Source organism: Aspergillus eucalypticola (assembly GCF_003184535.1).
Source record: "Aspergillus eucalypticola CBS 122712 chromosome Unknown BO83scaffold_36, whole genome shotgun sequence".
NCBI lineage: Eukaryota > Fungi > Ascomycota > Eurotiomycetes > Eurotiales > Aspergillaceae > Aspergillus > Aspergillus eucalypticola.
The window spans coordinates 82,889-104,286 of NW_020290310.1; the positions used below are offsets into that span (position 1 = coordinate 82,889).

General features: G+C 47.7%; 5 protein-coding genes across 5 annotated transcripts; 3 read left to right on the forward strand and 2 right to left on the reverse strand.

Annotated features, from left to right (window-relative positions):
• Positions 1-683: 683 nt before the first annotated feature.
• Positions 684-1,333, forward strand: BO83DRAFT_156983 (uncharacterized protein). The gene is made up of 2 exons (XM_025526285.1): positions 684-932; positions 989-1,333. Exons 1-2 carry the CDS (start codon positions 801-803, stop codon positions 1,274-1,276), a joined length of 420 nt encoding a protein of 139 aa, XP_025383154.1. The 5' UTR covers positions 684-800; the 3' UTR covers positions 1,277-1,333.
• Positions 1,334-2,829: 1,496 nt separating this feature from the next.
• BO83DRAFT_411886 (uncharacterized protein) lies at positions 2,830-3,283 on the reverse strand (the record flags this gene model as incomplete). Its single annotated transcript, XM_025534354.1, has 2 exons — positions 2,830-3,079; positions 3,120-3,283. The coding sequence occupies 2 exons, from the start codon at positions 3,281-3,283 to the stop codon at positions 2,995-2,997; spliced, it is 249 nt and encodes an 82-aa protein (XP_025383155.1). The 3' UTR covers positions 2,830-2,994.
• Positions 3,284-5,567: 2,284 nt separating this feature from the next.
• On the forward strand, positions 5,568-6,490 carry BO83DRAFT_431673 (uncharacterized protein; the record flags this gene model as incomplete). The annotated part of the gene is made up of 2 exons (XM_025535588.1): positions 5,568-5,713; positions 6,130-6,490. The coding sequence occupies 2 exons, from the start codon at positions 5,568-5,570 to the stop codon at positions 6,488-6,490; spliced, it is 507 nt and encodes a 168-aa protein (XP_025383156.1).
• A 474-nt stretch (positions 6,491-6,964) lies between these two features.
• On the forward strand, positions 6,965-8,404 carry BO83DRAFT_393275 (uncharacterized protein; the record flags this gene model as incomplete). The annotated part of the gene is made up of 4 exons (XM_025532972.1): positions 6,965-7,194; positions 7,335-7,363; positions 7,421-7,756; positions 8,013-8,404. 4 exons carry the CDS (start codon positions 6,965-6,967, stop codon positions 8,402-8,404), a joined length of 987 nt encoding a protein of 328 aa, XP_025383157.1.
• A 3,213-nt stretch (positions 8,405-11,617) lies between these two features.
• On the reverse strand, positions 11,618-13,258 carry BO83DRAFT_382570 (uncharacterized protein). Its single transcript, XM_025532260.1, has 2 exons — positions 12,834-13,258; positions 11,618-12,633 (listed from the first exon to the last, which is right to left on the reverse strand). The coding sequence occupies exons 1-2, from the start codon at positions 12,977-12,979 to the stop codon at positions 11,931-11,933; spliced, it is 849 nt and encodes a 282-aa protein (XP_025383158.1). The 5' UTR covers positions 12,980-13,258; the 3' UTR covers positions 11,618-11,930.
• Between the last annotated feature and the right edge of the window lie 8,140 nt (positions 13,259-21,398).

The window sequence follows — 21,398 nt, forward strand, 5'->3', positions numbered from 1 at the left end:
CTACCGATCTATTCAAAATTAACCAAATCAAACCGGTAGCCATCACCAACTCTTTCACGATAAAGACACTATCTTAATGTCAAAAATTCCAGACAACCTGGTCGGTATCAAAGTTCGCTTTTATTAAGCGGGTAACCCGATGAGGTTAGCAAAGACATCGGATGAAACATCAGATAACCAGACGTCAACACAGAGCAGTTCATACCAGACATAACGTCCTGGACAAACTATTCAGCGTTGGATGACGAGAATTCGAACAAAAACCCTCGCAGTCAGACGAGGAGGGAAACGAAGTATCTCCGGCTGCAGAGGCAGCGACGTCGTGGGCTGCGATGAACACAGTAAACCCGGACGTTGGGATTGAGTGACAGTTGTCCGGTGGCAAAGATAGGCTTGAGGACAGCCAGGAAAATCCCACCTCTCGCTCGAAAGCATTACCCTCGCCAGGCGGAAGATTCCGAGATACAGCGTCGACAATGGAATAACCCGGTATGTTCCGTCGAGCTAGTACCTTGCCTTGCCCTATAAGAGAAGCATATCTTGGCCGCCCAACCACCAGAGAGCATATGGACTGCGAGTAATTCTCTCCAAGTGAGCGCTTCTCTAGAGATCGATGGGATATCCCTAGCCTTTGAGGAATTGACTTCCTGCTACATATGTGGTTGTGGTTTCCGTCGGCTACTGGAGGGGCAGCATCAATGACGAGCAAATTGTAAATATTGCTCTTGAGAGAGCGACTACTCTCATAGAATGCGGCTTTGGTGGTATCAGTGGCCAACTCTTGGTCCGGCTTGCTCCTTATGGGATTTCTCTCGGACAATACTGTTACCTTAGGATGGGGCAAGGTCTTACGGGAGCACCCGGTACCTACAGTCGCCTCAAGGACATTGCCATGGGGCGTATTCCTGAACCTAACGGAGAGCCGGGATTATGTGAGTCAGTACAGTGACTAGATACTATCCACTGTGTGCTTATTTTTTACCTATAGAACAACAAGCACCACAACCATGTTCAACTCGTCCAGAAAACACGAGCTAACACAACGATCTTCTCGCTCTGCTACCACTTCTGTATCGGTAAGCCCTGCAAAGTTGGAATCTACATCGGTACAACAGGCACCTCCTCGCGCGGACTGACGCTTACCCGCGCCGCACACTTAATCTTGATGGAGACCGACTGGTGCAGTACGAACCACAAACAGGTATTTGGCCGGTGCCATCGGATCGGTCAGAGAGCTAGTCGTGTTCGCATATGTCTTCCAAAATACCCAAATTGAATGCGAGCAACTTGCCCTCGAGAAGCATTTAGCACGATTAGCACTGGGAAAGATATTAGACTCTACAACCGAAAATGAACAACTATTCACCCCCCCGGGGGGTCCCCGCAGCATCAGCGAACCGCAGAATCGAGAAAGACAGTGGGAAGGATTGACTCATCAACAGAACAACCTATTGGAAAATGATGTAAAATAAAGCGAGCAAATGAGAGCCATGAAGAACTCATGACTATTACACCCATACCTGCACAGTGGATACCTATCGCACCACTTCTTAAACACCTATCTTCGGAGTCTGCTGCAGACATTACCGTATTCCGAAAGTGAAGACCCCAGGTGTCTTGTCCTCGTCGATACTTCTTTGAACCGGTAAACATGAATCATTATTCTCCCAGCATCTGGTCCAGGCTGGATCGTTTCTGCGTTGACATCAATCTACAAAGATGTTAATGTTGTATGATGCTTTGCCTCAAACGTTTGCAAACGTTTGTCTTGGTTAGCAGCAACGAAAGAGAAGAAAATCTCTACAAGCAAAACGCCTCAATGGTTTTGAAACTGCTATGGCAAAAACTAAATAGACGTGTGACATTAGCTTTTCACACAATGTCCGATTCTTCGTTGACCTTTTGCGCATTAGGGATGTCTGTGTCTGCATGACCGCCATGTCTAGTTATCATACTACCCGCGCGATGTGGACGAGGTTGATCCCTTCTGGAGAATACAGCGCATATTACGGGTATTATCGACCTGGATCATGCTCAGCAAGACTCAAAAGACCTGAGATCCATATGCGATGGTTGGCGAAAACAACGACAAATTGTCAGAGAATGCGACATGTCTCCCGTCAGAGCATCACGTCCACCGATCATGGTGATAGGGTTCCCGGCCGATTGGCCATCACGTGTGACTATCGAAGCGGCTTGAAACATGCATAATCGCACTTAGGAAAACTCAATCCTAACGATAATGAAGTCGAAAGGTGACCTACGCTTCTCCTCATTCATGATATACCTATGCATCTCTCACTGTCGAACATCGACCACCCGTTGCTACCGGGGTTCCAGCGATACGCCCGCCAACAGGGCGCAAAATTTGGACGAGGAGAAGCAACAGGAGTTCTGAGTCTGTTCACTATGTGCTTGTTTCTCGTGCCCTGATATATGGTCAAGAGTTAAAAGTACTGGCGATGTGGCCGCTGATAGCAAAAATATCGTCATGCACATCGCCATGTAAAGCTCCCCCTGATGGGGTATTCCAGATACCAGCGATCTCTATATATATGGTATCAAGCTGTACGAAGCACGGACATATGTTTCACGAACATAAAATTGACAATCTGAAGTCTCAGCCAACATCGTTGTTCCGCACCATCTCTTCGAGGAACGATCAAGCAGCTGTGTCCAACCGGTTACTACTTTCCCATATTTCGGCAACTTTCTTCATCTGGGTATACCCAATATGGGAAAGTCAACTGCTTGGCGGACGACTGAGGCATTGCCTGCGGTCCCTGTTGCTACTAATATTGGCAGAGCAACGACAATCTGAATAGTGCACTTTGGCTCCGTCTTTTGCTGCGGCACCTGCCCCTGCTGTCGCGGTAAGTTATTTTTTCCCGAGGGTGCACGCGCGAGACTATAACAAGAAGCCTCTGTTGCCTGAGGTGGGCTTCACTCCTGTTACCTCTATGCAAGGGCAAAACGGTGATTCTTTCGAATGTGTTAGCCGCCCCAGTCACCGAGGGTGCTTGGGTTCGCGGACCACGCCCGTCTCCCGCGGGCACTCCTAAGGCTTAGTGAGATCGTTCTGTCGCGCAGTGGGTGAAAATCGCAGTCTGGGATTTTACGTCCCAGTTCGTGGATCTGCCTGCGGCGAGCTGGCTCGCCAGAATGTCCGCGGAGCACCCAGCCGTGTTGCCAGGACTTCCTCTTTGGAGAGGGCAGCAGCCCCTCTTGGGCCGAGAACGCCGCTGGATTGCGGAACCGGTTCTACGTTCGGTGCCCTTCTCATGCCCCAGTATCAGGTTATCGGGTCGTGAAAATCTCCAGGCATTGGTGCCTCGCCCTACAATTGAATCTAGAAGCCACAGCCAACTTCATCGTCGGGACAGATAACAAGTCACAAAAAGCAGTTTGAAGCTCTCGACTGTGTTCTGGGAAAGGCCCGAACAAGATGTGAGCATGTCTCACTATGTTCAACCCAGAGGCCTATGCTGAGGCCGCTCCGCAAAGACGAATCCAAGCGGTGACGAAAATGGTCCGTGGGCTGCGAATATATCTTTCATCCTATCTCGTTGAAGCAACTTAGGGAGGTGGTCTACTTATGGCTGGGTATGAACGTTAGCTTATTTCTTACACCTCTCTACAATGTAGCCCCAAGCGGCTACTATCCTTGCGCCATCCGTCGGTTGTTCGGTTTATACCCTTGAGCTGGTGTCCCTGTCGAGAAAGTCTCGTGCAGATCATATATCTACGTTGTGTGCATGTCCTGCATCGGCATATCTCTCAGGAACTGGTCGGAACACCACTCAACAAGCATCGAAGAATGTCTCGAGACCCAATCTTGTTGCTGTTGTCCCCATTGAACATTCAGTGCCAGGATGGACCTACCAGCAGAAAAATTGCAATGGACACATGGGGTATCACATTTACCTGCCATGCGAATGGTCTGGACCTAGACATTCAATGCACAGAAGTGGCTGCTTGAAGTTTGCCGTTGTCAACCCCTATCGTTTACATCTCTTTACATCTTCGGTCTATGTTAACTGGAAAATGCAACCTGCGTGCTCCAGGTGCCGCGGCAGAATGGCAGCTGGTATTGTGCTCGCATTAGTTTAGCATCTATACCAGCTGTCCGGGGGCCTTTGTGCAGGGCCACGTAAAGACGCGGACGATGCTCTTACGATGTGCTCTACAGCCGCTGAAATTCTTATGCAGCAGCAACCTTGCGAGATACAACATTCTTACACGAAGATGAAACTTCATTCTGTTTATTATATCTTTTGATAAATGCCAGAAGCAACCCTTGACCAAGCGCAAACAGGTAACGAATCTATTGTGTGCCTGCTTATGGTCGATGCATGCTCGTCGATAGGATAACAGGAAATAAATGCGGTATGGATATGGATATGGACAATAATTGGCCGAGAGGAATTGAGATTCTGTCCAAGCATCACATGGATTCAACTATTCTGCTTTGACAGTTAATCGTTCGTTCCAGGAAGGACACAGAAATAATCTGTCTCATTGGCATGACTGTGCATATGCAACCTTAATCTGGCGTCCAACAACAACTCCATTACTAGAAGGACCTACCCACGAAGCTCACTGGTGTTCCCAAATATATATCATGTTCCACTCTTGGAAATAGCACCTCCTACTTACTACATCTATCTACCCCATATATGGTGTAGAGCGAGAGTCCTTCACCCACTAGTAGCCCATGAAACGGCAGGCGAACGTCCTTGTAACCAACATTCGCCAGGTTCATATCTATATTCATGAAGTCATCGTGGTGGAAGCCATGCGGTCTTCGAAATCAACCTTACATTAACAGAGCGACTATATCAGAGAATTCAGGTCTGTCCAAAGAAGCGATAGATGCTGGAGAGAACATATGCGTTGCGGACGAACACAAAATGAAGCCAGAGGATACAACCCGCCCACAACGTTTGCTTCATCTATCTCCAAATACCTTCGTCCCGTTTCTAGGGTTTCTTCTGGCTATGATGATCCCTACAAGATCTCCTACGCAATGGTCTTCTCATCGTCTTCCTGGGCGAGGGCTTACCTTTCGACCACAATATTGTCGGCAATGGAAATTCGAGAATGTTTCGTTCGAGGGATACAGATCTGCGAGGCACTCATTGAATGTGCCACAAACCACACAGACTATGTACGGAGTTGCAGCACTTCCCGTTGGCGACAGACACAATACTTGCTTCGCCACAGATTCATAAAGTCTACCTGGGAGACTACTGATTCTCTGTCTATCCGGGACTAGACACGTGTTGTCAACAGACCTGAATGACATGCAGCACTGCATATCTTCTGTGGCTCCTCGGACCACTGCCGGCTGCGCTTTTTCTATACATATAAATGGATGCATTAGTCTAGCAAGATGATGTTCAGTAAGGAATGTGACCGTGACTGGTGATGTCCAGAGCGAACGTTTCAGGGCAGCGACTACGACAGGCCTTGGAAGGTCGATTTCCAATCTTGCAAGCCTGACAGATCAGATCTATCTGAGCGATGATGAAAATATAAGCCAGTGTACACAACTTGAAAAATTGAGCATGGCGCGGCGCATCGCATATGGAATCTGTTTCATTCGTCTTCCAGCAGAGATTGTCCTTATGTTTCCTGGCCTGCTTGCCACAGCATGGCCTAACGCAGGTCGTGCTAGTGTGCAAGAATTGGTACGAGAGGTGGTTTTCAAGTGGTATAAACTCATGCTAAGTAGAATTGACCTACTATGGTTGAGGACTGAGGAAATGCGAGGAACTAGCCACATGTGCTACAAGTTCTCCTTGGCTTTATACTCGTTTGTTGCCCTTCCCAGCACAGGATGACCTGGCACCGGTCTTTTAATTATCCAAGGCTTTGTATGAGATATGGTTGAAGAAGATACGAACCCGTGCGTTGCTGCGGTTGGGGGTTCGAACTTCACACTATCCTCTGCTTTGCAAAGGAAGAACAGGCCAAGTTGGCAGCAGAGGACAGGGTGACTTTATCACCCTTTCTATAATGTCAATACCAATCTGGTTTTGACTACAAATGTCCTCTATCGGTTTGTTTCAGGTACACTGGCTGAGACAGTAACCGTCAGGATTTAATCAGGAGACTCATACTTCGCAGTCGTCTTCGGGCAAAACTAGCAGATAGCAGAGGGTCGAGTCTATGGAAAGACTGCAGATTCATCAAAGGATTGCGGAAGGAGTCTGCCCGTGGCACCCTTACCGTGTACTATGCTGACCGACGAGACGCAACCGGAGACCGTCCAACCCTGACAAAGGTTATCCAGCTAGCCCAGGAACTCACTGGGGAGGCAAGCAAAGAAGACGAGGAAGCTGTCCGTACCAGCAATGATCGCCTTGCGGATACCCTGGATGCTATCGTACAACGGATTTCAGAATTCCCCATAAACATGGGTAGCCACATGGCCTCCCTCTATATTTACCCCTTTGGGAATGATACTGCCAGAAAGGCGAGTGCTTGAGCAGTGATGAATGGGTATCCAGACACCTGAAAATACATCGTGGTAGCAGTTCAGAAGTTACTGGCATAAGAACTCTCTTGTCGCTATCAGGGCACTGTGTTAAAGAGATGCTGTAGGAGAGCTGAAGACAGCGGCGTTCCGCGTTCCGATTACCCAAAGTTCAGCATCTTCAATGAGCGTTGGTGTTAGGGAACGTATTGTTGTCCGCTGCTTATAACATCGAAGCAACTCCCCGGTACGGGGGTGATGGTACCGCAAAGATATTGGGATGTTTCATCACATCCTCCCGCAGACCATGAATGACAATAACTGCGCAGCTCGGTTGAGACAGCTACTGAAACATCTTATGATCAGAAGAATCACCGCCTGGGAAGTACCGATCGGCTCTAAGCATACCATTGGACGTGACATCCCGCCTATGGTGAGGAAGGTATATGAAGAACCATTTACTCTAGAGCTTGAGACATACGATACATGGCCATGCTGCAGTTAGCTGCCTTTGCTAGGGTCTACGAAACCGGCGACAATGAGTTTAGCCAGTTCATCCATGAGCGAGTCTCACTGGGTCAACGACACAGTCACTATGAACAGTCCACTTTCTCAGTATTTTGGTATAGAGCCCAGCCAGAGATCGGGAGCGGTGTTTGTTTCCTTGTACATGTGAACGCTGCCTTGATGGCGGTGGTTCAGCGGAATGGAATGAGGTATGCTACTTTGTTCATCAGTCTACCATCAAACACATTGCGCAGGGTCTATTCCAAAGACTAGTTGACGCATTATATCTGTGTTGGAGAGGACTCGTTCGAGGGCTATGACTTATTGTTTCCATGCCTCGCTTATATAGCATTGTCGAGCCCTGTTCCTATCATGCTCGTAAGCTTCGAAGCCCGAAGTACATATTTTAACGAACATGATTATTTGACATCGCAGGGGAAATTAAAAAGCTTCACACGCGAGCTATTATGGCCGTTCCACTTGACAAAACCTGGCATTATCAATTTGCTTCCGTACTGCCAACAAGAATGGAGATGATCTGGACAGTCCAGCCCGCTCGATCTGCACCGTCCATTAAAGAGCTAATAAACCGCACGGTTGCAGATACACCCGTCTATTATCCTTGGCTCTTTGGCCAACGTCGTTCACCGGGCGAGGTGTCGAAGAACCATGATCCGGTTAGAGATTGGCTTGAGAACACCTCGCAGCAGTGCTTCAAAACCCTTTCTGTCCATGATCGCGAGCAGCAAGATGGCGCGCGTGGCACTGACGGTTCGGACGATTCAGGCGCATCAGATTCTCCAGCTTATTGTCTAATTCAATAGATACTCATGACCATTCTGACTGTGCTGACCTCGAGATGGATTGAAATTGCGATGTAATAAGCTTGCGCCAACCTCTATACCAGGCCTGATGATACCCCCTGCAGACATGACACAGACCTCCTCATCTGATGTCCCTGCCGACTGAGCACACCAAATTATATACTCTCCAAAATCCGCCGGGTATTACTATACCTTTGTGAAAGCCTTCTTTCTTAAAAACTGGATCAGGGAGTGGGAGTTGACTGTTAATCCCAATGATTCCTATGAGGCTGTCCACAAACGGAATATATTCATTGTGGATAAAGAGAACAACGAGCGAGCCCTTTATATCCGCGTAATAGTCGTGCTCCAGGGATATATAAAGACTCGCCAATTAAATATCCCCGACCTGGGAGGAATGGGTAGAATGTGGGAATCAGTTCCAGCAGGTCGTATTGAATGGTGGACGACCCTCGCCATCACGAAGGCCACCCGCGAGCTTGACCAGAGAGACATGAGTCCAGCAGAGGAGGAGTGGCGTCAGCTAATGGAATATTTTGCGCATGATGACTGCAGCCGCCTCGTGGTTCTTACCACCACCGGGAGCTATGAGTGATGTTTTGTTCTCTATGTCACACTATCATATCAGCACACACAGAGAAAGAATAAGAAAACTTTTCTTCAGATTTCTGTTATTCAGTGCCATTGAATCCTGGTAGCCCGGATATTTCGGAATGAGTGTTACACAAGCTTTCATAACTCATCACCTATTGTCAGACAGCTACAGGTGTTAGCAGAGTATTAGGGCCCCGCCCACTAGTTCCTGTCAGTAATATCCTGCCTGAGTTCGCCAAGGAACATGGCGGCGTTTATACAGCTGATTAAGACAGTGGAGTGGTGCAATGATCTGTGCACTCGCGATAATGACACTAAAGCCCTGATGTAGATTACAGAATATACCAGTGCACTGGGCCTGAGATCCCTGAGCTTAACAAGGTCTTATTACACCTTGGTGTCTTCTTATTGCACATTAACTTCCTCAAGTGGTTGCAGAAAACTGTTTGGTTCAGCCAGCACTGCCTTACATAGTAGGCCGCTGGTGTAAGTTGCCAGGAGTTGTGGCCAGTTGCATAACAGTTCCCAATGGTTGCTGACTAAAATGATTGCAGGAGTTACTGAAACTCAATTCCGAAGACAACTGGAGAGACTGGTTACTGTCCGACTTAGTCAAACCTTACTGGCTCGAACTTTGGGACTATCTGGAACTTCTGAACTGAAAATAGAGAAAGTTAATACTTCATTCTTGTCAAATAACCAGACTCTGATATAGGAAATATACAACACCCACCGCGGTGGTATCCAGCCAGCCTTGGACATGTATCACGCCCGGAATAGAAACATAAATATAGTTTTTCAGTCCAGACTCAAGAGCATGACACAGGCCCTCTATATTAATACAATCTTTCCTGGGCTCCTCCATCTCCTGCGGAAGAATAACTGGTGGTTACTTGATAATCCTAGCACACAAGATTATTTGGATACGGAGGGGGTCACATCAGATAATGAGGAGAGCTGGTTGGCCTGCAACATCAATGCTGTAATCAAGGAGTCTTCCCGCTAGAAGAAAGTCCGGGAGATCATCGAGAACATGGACAAGGAAGAAGAAAGCGGCGCCCCCCGCAAACACTACATATATCAGTGCTCTGTCTCTGCTGATTGTTTTTATGTTCTTCAGACTGTCAATGACAACAGACATATAGATGAAACAGCTCTGGTGAGGAGGTAACGAAGAGATATCTATCTCTTTCAAGAGAGCTCTGGAAGGTCTCCGCGACACCGAGTAATAGTGAGGCCAAGACAGATACAGAAAGGTTCAGCAGTCATCCTGGTTTGGCAAGACTACAGCCATCAAGTACTATGGAATGGAATTATATACACACGTTAAGGGATCGGAGCAGCATACACCATGCCAATAACCAGTTAACTAGATCTATCAAATACACAGTATCAATCATTATCTATTAAATCAGATTAGTAAAATAGACAGATCCGATACATCAATACCGGATAACAGTAACGTAAGTTATGTACCCTTGTCAGATACAGCAGTGGGGTAATAATACATCCGTAATCCGAGACGGCTCCGGCGTTAATACCATGTGGATTTTTGTCTTCTCGTCTCAAAGGTACATCGTCGTCGCTATACACGAAGTATACTTGAGAATCATGGTCTCATTGTCTACGACTTGTAGTTAAGATCATACCTTAATTGAAATTTGATAGATTATATATACTATCTCACATAATTCATCATCATAGTAACAATACTGTTTCCCAAATTCTCATCCACACAAACCAACAACGCAGCCACAGCATACCTCCCATAGTATCCGACAACCTGCTATAACCAGTCCATTCTAGTCTAGTCTAACCTAGCCCCAACCTACCCTAACCCAACTCCCACTCCACTTCCCATCCCCCCCGTAGTCAGTTATAGTAAGTTCCCACTTCTCCCCCCCTCTCCCACCGATGACCGAGTCCAGTCCAGTCTCCGTCCCCGCCCTTCAGCCGCGCCACAAACTACCACTCCCGGCATCCCCATCGAAAACTCCAGAAGAAGTTTATTCATTCATAGCGGCTTCCCCCTATCCCTACATCTACCTATTTACTTCTCTGTAACTAACAAAACTAGTTCGCGCTCAGTCCTGTTTCATACTAGTTGGGTTGGTTTCGGGATTTGGAAACCTCTCACATACATACGTACATATATAGCATAAGTAGCATACATATGAGTTAATTAATTTTGCGTTGTGTTATTAGGGAGTCTTTGTTCGTACGCAACCAAGCAGAACTAACATACTACACCTCGGTAGTTAGTTAGGTAGTATGTGATTTAGTAAAATAAGAAAGAGAAAGACTTGGCTCAGCCAGCCATCACATCACATCACATCAGCCCCATTTTCAACGACAATATGACGGTAAGTTCACACTCCGGTGAATTTCTTTTTCCCACGGTCGATAAGTTCAAATGTGGAGATGAAGGTTGGATGGATGGTGGTTGAAGCGGGTATATCGGATCGAAGATGGAGGGATGCCCTACCTTCCTTACTGGGCGAAATCTTCGTTGTCTCCCTCGCATCGTGGTACATACTAATCTTGGTACGACCGTTGATTGATTTGCTTGGTAAGCCATTCATCATTAACGGAAATGGATAGTTGATCTAGTTAAGTATTTGCAGGTAGAGATGTAGCCGTACCATATCGGGAGTTCCGCTGGATAGATAGACTAGATAGTTACTGTGATAGGTAGTGAGGAACCGGTGGGGCGGGTCTCGGTCGGGTTCATCGGCAATCGTGGATATAACTATAACAAAAATTTATATACGGAGTAGTTACTTACTTCGTGTTATGTGAAGTAGAGGGATAGTTCGGATGTAGGTGACTATCTTATGTTCTACAGGAGAGGATGATGATCTCCGGGCTAATGTCGCGGTCCGTCGGATGGCGTTGGTGTCAGGGGTGGCGCCGTTTCAGGCATCAGAGGTTCGAAAAAAAGGGCTCGGCTTCGTGGAGGCCTGACCGGACTGACGCGCTAGTTTACTTACTTAGCCTAGTAGACTTGACTAAGGTGAACTGCGTACTTTCTATCGTCATGACTATCGGAGCTGCTACCCGACGCGCGCAGGGGTAGGGGTGGCGGTGGGACTGTCAGGTACCCTACTTACTCTACCTGAAGCGGGTTGTCCTTGTTGGATAACGCGTTCATGGGCTGAATAGGGGCTAGGAAGGGATGAATGTTTGAATGATAGATTGATTGGTTTCACTGGTTATTTTCGGATGTTTTATTTCAATTGTTGTTCTGTGGTATCTTTGACCCCTTGCGAGGTGTTCGCACGGCTCCCTCAATAATTGAAGCCAGAACACCTTTATGTGGTCCCGCGATGTCTATCGCGCTCATGATTCAAGATATCGTATGATCGTTATCTCATGCTATGAGACTCACCAACTCCGTGCTACCGCCAGCGTGGCTAGTGTTGGGTTAAAGCAGTGTAAATGGGACAGAAAAGCAGATAGCAAAAGTATGCAGAAAAAAAGGAAAGGAAAAAAGCCAGAAAGAAGCCCCAGCACCCTATAACAAAGAATTACCCTCGTGAGCTGTGATGTCGTGAAGTTTGTGAGGATGAGTCTCGAAGAACGTCAGGCGCTCGAGGCCCTACCATCCAGTCTTCCATGGCGAGCCATTCGCTCCAACTCCGCTCCGCCGCCTCAATCTCCGAATCTAGAGGTCCCTGTAAGGGACGTAGGAACGGAATTGTCTCGAGCGGTGGCATGTCATAGTCCTTTTTAACGGCCGCCCAGCCACCACTCTTCGCGGCGAACAGGTAATTGCGCCGTTCCTGCTCGTGTAGAGGTCCAATGCCCGCACCCCATTCGTCCCCAAAAAAACCGTGCAACACGCCAGGGAAATCCATTCCCGTGGCCACCAGGCGGCGGATGTATGGAATCAATGAGACAGAAGGAGGTAGGTTCGAGGCAGGTGAGGATGTAGAATACTGGCTAGCGGCGGATCGGGATGGGTCGGCATGAGAGTTTACGACAGGGTTTGACTGCCATTGGAACGGGAGACGGATGTTCAAGAAAGCAGAGAGTGCTTGGACTGCATCACTGTGTTGCGCATGATCTAGAAAGTATCGCTGGCAGCTTTGGTATCGAGGGTGCCATTGGAAGATGTCGAAATTGTCGCCTGCAGACGCTTGGGCCAATCCCACCATCGCAGCCGAGTTGAATTGCTGGGAGTCATGCATTGCGGACCCGGACGAAGGTTTACTCGAGTTTCGAGGATTCCTGCGCAAAAAAGAGACTTAGTCACTTGCTTCCACAACCGTTTTGTCTTTGCTCGTAGCCCGCTTTCACCATTGTCCAACGGAGCGATTAAAGCCGGGGACGAAGGTAACAGCGAAATGAACAACCCCGTAGTAAGAATATGGGGCATAAATCGCGAGAATTATAGAACCCAAGTGACTGAAAAGTCAATGAGACCGTACCTGCTGGAAAATATACTCCGACCACGACGGAGGAGAGAGACTCGGTGTCGCGGGGTAGGAGTCGGGGAGGGCGATGGGGAGGAGCGAAACAGAGTCCTGATCGCGAAACCTAGTCCTCTACCCGAGTGAGATTCATTCATGGACATCTGCTAAGCGTGATCCATTTATGAGGGGAAACAGGCGCAGCTCATGACAGAGCATGGGTCGAGGCCAAGGAGGGGAAGGAGAGAGCGGGTGGATGAGGTAGTTGGAGGGGACAAGGCTTTATAGAAAGAGAGTCCATTGAAGAGGTGAAACGGGGGGTATGCGACATACATAAATCCTCGGACCCAAAGAAAGGAAGAGGCAGTGAATTGAGAATGGAACGGCCGAAGGAGAAAAGAGTCAGATTGCGGAGCAGCGCTGGCAAGTGGACGTAAGTAGTCTTGTATATTGTTTGGGACCTGACGAGCGACTAGAACCAGAACGGGTGTACCCGATAGGGTCACGTAGGCAGTACCGGTCAACTTCTCGGTTTGGGTTGGGCTGGACTGGTTGATGAGAAAAAGAGGGTTGTGGTTTTCTCGAGAATCTGTATCATATAAATAAGAAGGTTCTGATACTTTCTTTTTTATTTTTATCTTTCTTTTTTGGCATTAAACATTTTATTAATTATATTTTTTTTTGTCTTTCTTTTTTCGATAAATTTTAATTCGGGTTGATGGGATTTTTTTAGGCCACAGCCAATAATGATTTTTTAGTGAGCAGCAAGCAATAAATCCCAGTGCTAAACCCTCCACCCCCAAACTGGGCAGTGGTCCGTTGGGAACAGGGCAACACTGGTTTAGTTCTGAGCGGAATCTTACCCGTGGTAATCCATCAAACCGCATACCCGATCAACTATTGTGAAAAAAAGTTTAAGAATATAAAAAGAATAAAAAGAGGGAAGCAAACTGGTAAAACAAAATATATAAAATGAATAAAAATTAAAATGAGAGAACAAATCAAATAAGAGGATAAATTGTATTACCTTTGTTACATACATAAAAAATGGCAAGACTGATAGATTTCATGCTTCGTTTTTTCCCCTGCCCAAAAATAAAAAAGGCAAAACCAGGTACGGCCATCAGAACCCGGGAAAGGGAGGGCAGACTAGTGTAGGGAAAGGGTGTGTGGTGGTGCCCCGTACCTTAGCAGCTCCGCCCTTAGCGGATGGCAAAAAGCGCTGGTCATCGCGTGTCCTTTTGGGCTGGTGGACCCGGAAAAATGCTGATAGGCCCGTCGCTCAGATCGAAAGATATCCGTGCAGCTGCACAAAGTCTCCAAGTACTTACGTTTCGACTTCTTAGCAGTGGTGGTAGTGAGATTAACAGCATCCCTTAATCGGTGCCTTCGACAGCGGTCAGATCTTGAGCTGCATCGCCTTCTGAAACTGCACCCGGCTCAGTTGGGTAAGCTGTGGGATGCCGGCGACATCCTTCGCATGCGGTGGTGTTGAATCTCCGTGCAGTCGGGGAGAGTGCTCGGCCTGAACGATCAAGTATCATGAAGATGAATTCCTACCAGGGTACTTCAAAGAAGAAAAATATCAGGAAACGGAAAAGAAACAGAAAAAGGGAAACTGTGCGAGACGTGAGATCGTCCATCCGATCCTAATCCGACCCAGTATCTCTCCCGCTGTATGCTGACGGTACCAGACCTTCCCGGGCCCCATTCGTTACCGTGGTCGGTAACAACCATCAGCATCCATGCCAAATGATGACACGGTGCCCAGTCCATCGGGTTCAAGATGGCCAGTCTAAATGTCGATGAGGTCCGGGGACTGCCCCATCACCAATCATCCTTCCTGTCAGCCATGTGTCCTTGGCACTTGCCGTATTATCAAGCCAACGAACCCCTTCAGCTTCAGCTTCAGTATCCCAGTTCGCATCGCTCATCTTCGCGAAGGATGCGGTGTAAGTGGCGTTCTCATAGTCTTGTGTGCTAGTAGTACATGCGGCGGTCAGGAACCCCGTACCTGGACTATCAGCTGTGGGATGGTGATTGGTTTTCTATGCCTTTCCTGTCTAGAAGCCTTCGAGTCCAAGCCGCCTGGCAGACCCATTCTCGAGTTGGTGCCATAAACTGGCCCGACAGATGCGAAAAGAGGAATCACTGTGCTAATGCATGTTGGAGTTTTAGCGGGGTGCAGCATCGATAGCGCAACGCCATCCTGCTGTTCTATTCTTTTCTTTTTCTTCTTTATGCTTGCCAACCTGTGTTACCTCCATTGACTATGAGGGACTTCTCGTAATCAGCACCCTGATCTCTCATACCATTGCCTTGGTCTGTTGGCTACTGGAAGGCACAAGCAATAGTAAAGTTGAATCTGTCAATACCACAGATTAGTCTCATGGACTGAAACTGCCAATAAAGGTAGGATGATGAGCTGGTCATCAGCCACGACTTTAATTTACCAGCTGCGTGAACCACCAGCCAACGCAGGATGAGTCTTCGACGCCCTTCGTAGCCTCTACGACAATGACCTTGTCATTGCTTTAGTCTTGACATCTTTCATGCAAAGTATCGGGAAGCTCAAATGACGCTCTCTGGAGTAAACCAGAAAATGCCGAAGAAGCAGAATTAAGTCCGACCTGACTACCAATAAGAAGACATTACTTGCTGGATAGTAAGACCGAGACAGCCAGCTGACCCGCAGTCATGCAGGTCAATAACTCCCACAGGGCTTGCTGGCGAGGGTAAGTAGGTATGGTAATTAATGTACTATACGGTCGGGCACTCGGTAAGGATGTGGTCCCCGATCACTGAACTTCCTCCTTCTCACTTCTCCCTCTCGGTGCTAGCTTCAAGGACGGGGTTCCCTGATTTAACTATCAGTTCCGAATTGCTTCGGCGTCTTACCAGAAAGCACGAACTACTCGATCTTAGGTGGATTCGGGCCACCAGTGAACCAGCGAGCCTTTGCTAATCAATTCAATCCCACTGTAGGGTCCGCTTGGCTGCCTTCCAGCTCAACTAAGCTAATGCCACAGAATTTGCCACTTCGTGACGCCGCGGCCTTCTTGACACCAGCCCCAGATCCACTCACTGCAATAGCGAGGCCGTTTCTGCACCTTACTGGCCGAGCTATTGTGTTACTGAACCATTGGTAAGGTCGATGCGCTGATGACGTCCCGCCTCTCTCTCTATTGATGTTTTCCCCTATTCGGCCAGCTCGCATCGTAGCTGAGCTGATACAGGCAGAAGAATTCATACGCGGCGGAAAAAAAGAAATTACTCGACCGATGTATCAGCTATCAATCCTGACTGAGGTCCGGGATATGCCACGCAGCTGGTGAATTGATACTCTTCAGTAGACCAACTTGTGGCTCCGATAGCAACATATGCACGCATGTTCACAGCATGAAACCGGGACCGCAGAAGAAAGAAATCCCGGATGAGCGGTGAGAAAAGCATCCCAAAACAAGCACCAACCAGCTATCCACACCTTGCGGCTTACGAGACGCCATGCTCAAGGTGCAGGTGATATGCATTCGTCTTTCGGGCGGCTTTGACAGATACCTGGCAAAACAATGTGGTGCGATGCTGCTGGGTCGTATCTCTACTCTGCGAACCATAACTCACTGTGGCTTACTTGGTCGGTGGCTTGATCATTATGTTACCGTTGGTGGATCTGAGATGGCATTTGCTTTTACCCTTTCTAGGTCCCGGTGCGCATGGCTCCAAACAGGTTAAGTGCTTACAATATCAATGTTGTCCAATGCTTTTCGTGCGCTTAGCACGCCTTACCGCACAACACACCACGGAGTCAATGCGAGATGACCGTTAACCGCGTTATATGACACCGGTATCGTTGGGGTAGAGGCCACTTTCCATGTCCGCCAGGAGAGGCCGGTTCCAAGGAAAACAATTCCGGTGTTTACTGGAAAACGAATGTTCGGCCGTTTGCATACCGATATAACAATGACTTCTCCCTGGTGTACACAGTATTCTGGTTGCAAACTATGCAAGGTGAGACTACCTAAGTCTCAACTATTTGCTCCTTCTGGGATTTTCGAATTACCGCCGGCCTATCAATGGGGCAGCGTCACCACACCAATTCCCGGAATTCACGAAGAGAATGTATGCACGAGCACGTTCAACCTATCCACCATGACAGTTCCAGGCCATCCAATTGGCTGCTCGATAATCTAAAGCTGCATAATGCATTGTGCTCATGTTTGACTTCGCATGCGCCTTTGCCACCGAAAATTGACCCGTCGCGCGGCCGCAACCTGAGCGGAGAGAAACTAATAGAAGTGTGACATCTCACTTAGGCAAGCAAATACGGGCTCGGAGCCGACAACCTTCAGGCAACTATTGGAGGTGGACACCGTATGTAGGGGATGATCGGAGCTTACTTGGGTTATGCATGTTTTTCTTTTACTCTTACCTTTTTCATAGGGTGTAACTTACCGTTCGCCCCTGTATCTGAAACTCTCTATTGGCCGGCTCGATTTATACTCTGAGTATCCCCTCTCCTTACCATCCCCAGGAAGGATATCATCCTGACCGACTCAATTGGTACCTGCTTGTTCCTTTGCCGACCGAGCTCATTCTAACTCACATAGCATAGAGATCTTCGCCCACGATACTAACTACAGCAAGCGAACAAATCTGGCCAGACGGCGACCCCGACGCCACAGCGATCGACATCACAGCCACGGCATGTTTTGCCACCGTGGCGGGGCAGACCTCTCCAGCCACATATTATTGCCACTAGTTTACACTAGCCACAGATCTCTGCAAGGATCAAGGGTTTGCCAGCCACACTAGCTGCTGTTAGTGTTGCGATGTTGCAGATGTTGACCGAACTCTGATGCTGTCTCAAGCATGTGGCTCTCATCCTTCCAGGTGGGTGAAGACTCCACTGGATGTTGTGGGCTGCTAGTGCTAATAGTAAACAATAGTGACCAAAGATCGCTTTACCGACCATCTGTGTCTTCCTGATCGGCGTTGTGATGAATGTCAATTCATTCATTTACGCAGGTGACATGACGATCACCAGAGTGGAAATGCATCACCACCTCATGAATAGGCTTTGACAGCCTAGTCCCGTGTGTTCCATTCCGCATAAACGAAGCGTCAATAGCAGGGCGCTTAAGCAAGGCTCACCTACCTGCTAGGAACGTGCAATGAACCAAGACCAACAGGCAAGATATCAAGGGATTATTCGGTCTTTCGATGAGAGTCATCCGTCTCTGCCACGGTAGACGGTGTCAAGCAGGGGAGTAATCTTGTTTGTAACGTAATGCTTCAACGCATTTCGACAAAAATTGCTTCACTGGTGCTTCCTCGCGCATAGTGGTGGATGTACAGCATCATGCCAATGCTCTTTGCAATTCCTGTTTATCCTTGGCTTCAATGCAAAGACACGAGAAGTTGGCCCAACTTCGTCTATCACTTCATAAAAGTGTCGACGATTACCTTCGCCTACTGGCTTTCAAAATTCTCCATGCAGTATACCAAATGAAATGACAGACGACGTGGAGACATTACGGTTACTGGATTGCCGCTAACCTTCAAGTCTTGGAAGCAAGTCTACAGTCTTGCCGTGAATGTGGGCCATAGTGTGGAATAACTTCCGAGGCAGCCTCGTGATGATATCCTCCTGGCGCTTCTTCGACTCGAGCCAATCATATCCGGCAGCGCTGAACACACCGTCCCTGAAATGTCAGACGTCTATTCTATCGTTATACGACATGATAGGAATCGCATGGTGAGTCACTGATACATGACAACTTATTCCGTTGAAGAGGAAGCCCAACGGCCGGATTCAGAGTGTCGCAGGAGACTCAAGAGCCGCACTTGGGCTGGGCTTTTGGAACGTAGCATGTGAGTCCCTTGCTTTTTTGTTTAACCGAGACTCACACCGACTTACCTTTTGAGGGCTCAGGTCAAACTAAATACTAAATCGCGCTGACAGGCCTAGGGTTCGGGATTTGGTGTGCGCGAGGAACCCATGCGCCTCATCTGTAAGCGTTTCGCATATTTATTTCAGAGTCTGTTGCTCGCTGTGATCATTGGTATATCCTTAATGAAAGGTAGGGTCAAACCTCCAGTCCACGGACTCGGCCACTACAGGTAAGTTAGGTGTGTCTTGCCCGCGGGTTTACGGCAACTCAGACTTTTTTAACACCAATTAACACCAATTGAGGAGATCTTCTCGAGTCAGGAACTCTCTTAACAGACTGTGATTGGCACACGATCGCTGAGCTATACCAAGGAGCTTACTTTAGCTCGCCAATGATCATAGCATGTTCCCCAATGTCCTCACACAGGCAGCCTCCGGGGGACCATTTAATTCATACTTATACCGGGTAGATGATTAATACCCCCCCCCTTTCCCGAATTAGCGCCTCTGTACTCAATCTGAAACGAAACGGTCAATGGATCCTTGGGTCCAGCAATCCGTCCACCGCGGCAGACCAACCAACCACGATCGATAGGTGTGTGACGTACTTTACACATCCCCTTGACACCTCTCACGGCTCAAATTTGGTGCTCAGTTGACCTTTTACTCCTTTGGTTAGATGTGTTACTATCCCCATAGGAAAGGGGAAATCTAAAAAGGGAAGGATGATCGCCATCGACCTAGCCCTCGGTCATATTTCCTTTCAAGCACTTCCACTCTGCCGCTGGGCCGTATCAAATTACTGTTCTTTCGCCGATTGGTAACAATTCCGTATGTTCGGACTCAGACTCAGCCGATTCCTAACCAATTCCCACACCTCATCCGATCCATCGGAAGTGCTATAGTAGATTTGCTCGGAGATCTCCGTCTCCTCTGAAAGAGCAATTACCCATCTGTACTGCGGCGTGTGGTGTGTATGCTGCTTTGACCGTTTTAGCTTCCAAACGAACGAATATACGATTTCTCTTATGTCAAGTCAATTGGTCGCCGTACTTGTCATGTAGGCAACTGAACAGTGCAGATGGCGGGTGAGTCAAGGCGCCGGGCTCGGAGAATTTGTCGAGTCAGGTTCTGTCATGTTGCGACGCGTCATCGAAGGTCGAGGGGTCATAGCTCGTTACATACGTATTACCAACTATACGTAAGATAGACTTACAATACCCCTGATGTTGACTATTCACAACCATGTCATTGAACTCGATGACTTGTAGAATAGCCAGTATATGCTAATATGCACAATCTACTTATTACCTCTAGAGAAAACGTACATATGCTTGAATCCAGCTATGACAACATCAATTCATTGTTACCGTGTTTACACATCGAACAATACCGAAAATGATATAAGATCGATCGGACCGGAATTGAATCTTACTAGTACCCGTACCGGGCGATGGGACAGTATTTCCGACGGGCGATTCTTACCCACATATGCAAGATCGCCGCTCAGTGACCCCTCGCCCACCAAACTCTAATATTACTAGGTAGGAATTCCGGGCGGATTTTTAGGAGAGAGATGTGCAAATTGCGAGTCAGAAGCTATGATTCAGTAGAGTACCCTGCATTATTGATGAAAGCGAAAACACAGCACAGACTCTCCAGTAATAGTAGTTGCCTTTATAATTAATAACCTAACTAGCCTGTCAATCAGCATTGACCATCACTATACCAAATGCTACTATCATATTATGCTATACTCTTCATATATACTACTATTATACTACCATACACACACAACAATACTACTACTCTGGAATTTTACAAAATAAATCCCATGTGTCAGGGAAATACAATTCCGAGTACCCCCCGGCTTCGGCCGTATAACATAGGGTACCTTTCTCTCGGCCGGGAGAGAAAGAAAAAAAGCGAGAGAGAAATCTCGTCAGACAACCCGTTTACGGCATCTGGTCGAGATTAACCTCACTTTTTTTTTCATAGCCTCGTCCACTTTCCAGATTTCCGAGATCCTCGCCTCGGGTGGAGAGATCGGCAAGGGGAACAGTAAAAAAAAAAAAGGGAAAAAAAAAAAAAAAAAAAAAAAAAAAAAACTCTCAGGGCCAGATGCACACAAGATCTCACATGGTATTTGGTCTAATACCGTCGCTTAATTCTTTTTTAAACAGTGGGGAGGGAGGGAGAGAGAGAAAGGAAAAGTCAAGGTCCCATTGTGTGGTTCAAGATAGTGGTTCTCTCACTGTGGCCCTAGGTACCCTCCCTCCCTCCCTCCCTCCCTCACTAGCCAGCCCCCCTTTAGTCTTTTACTTAGTACTCTGTCGGAAATCCCCCATTCTGCAATTGAAATCTTTCACATATAATTGTCCGTCAAGGGGCCCCCAATCTAGTCCCATGGTTCAGCTCGTCTTGGATGGTGCGCTCAGGGTGGCCGTTTACCCTTGATCTGACGGGCTTGATTGGCCTGTACAGGTATTTGTAGTTTTTTGGCGCCAGATCGCTTTGAGTAACAACGGTGAACGTCCGAGCACTCAGAGCCTTTGCTTGCTGCATATGCTGTTTGAGGTATAACTCGGTTTCGATTTCCTTGTGTCTTCATGTAGTTTGAAGTCTGTCATGTTCAAGTTAGGTAGTTGGTCCGATGGGTTATGGTTACACAGGGTCTGGTCTTTGCTCGGACT

What these genes read in the sequence shown, in the direction of transcription:
- BO83DRAFT_156983 (XM_025526285.1), top strand. Translation starts at nt 801, where the DNA reads ATGGGATTTCTCTCGGACAATACTGTTACCTTAGGATGGGGCAAGGTC. An exon ending in TAACGGAGAGCCGGGATTAT is followed by an intron (nt 933 to 988) that starts GTGAGTCAGTAC and finishes TTTTACCTATAG; the next exon opens with AACAACAAGCACCACAACCA.
- BO83DRAFT_382570 (XM_025532260.1), bottom strand. Translation starts at nt 12,979, where the DNA reads ATGTCCATGAATGAATCTCACTCGGGTAGAGGACTAGGTTTCGCGATC. An exon ending in CGGAGTATATTTTCCAGCAG is followed by an intron (nt 12,634 to 12,833) that starts GTACGGTCTCAT and finishes TTTTTTGCGCAG; the next exon opens with GAATCCTCGAAACTCGAGTA.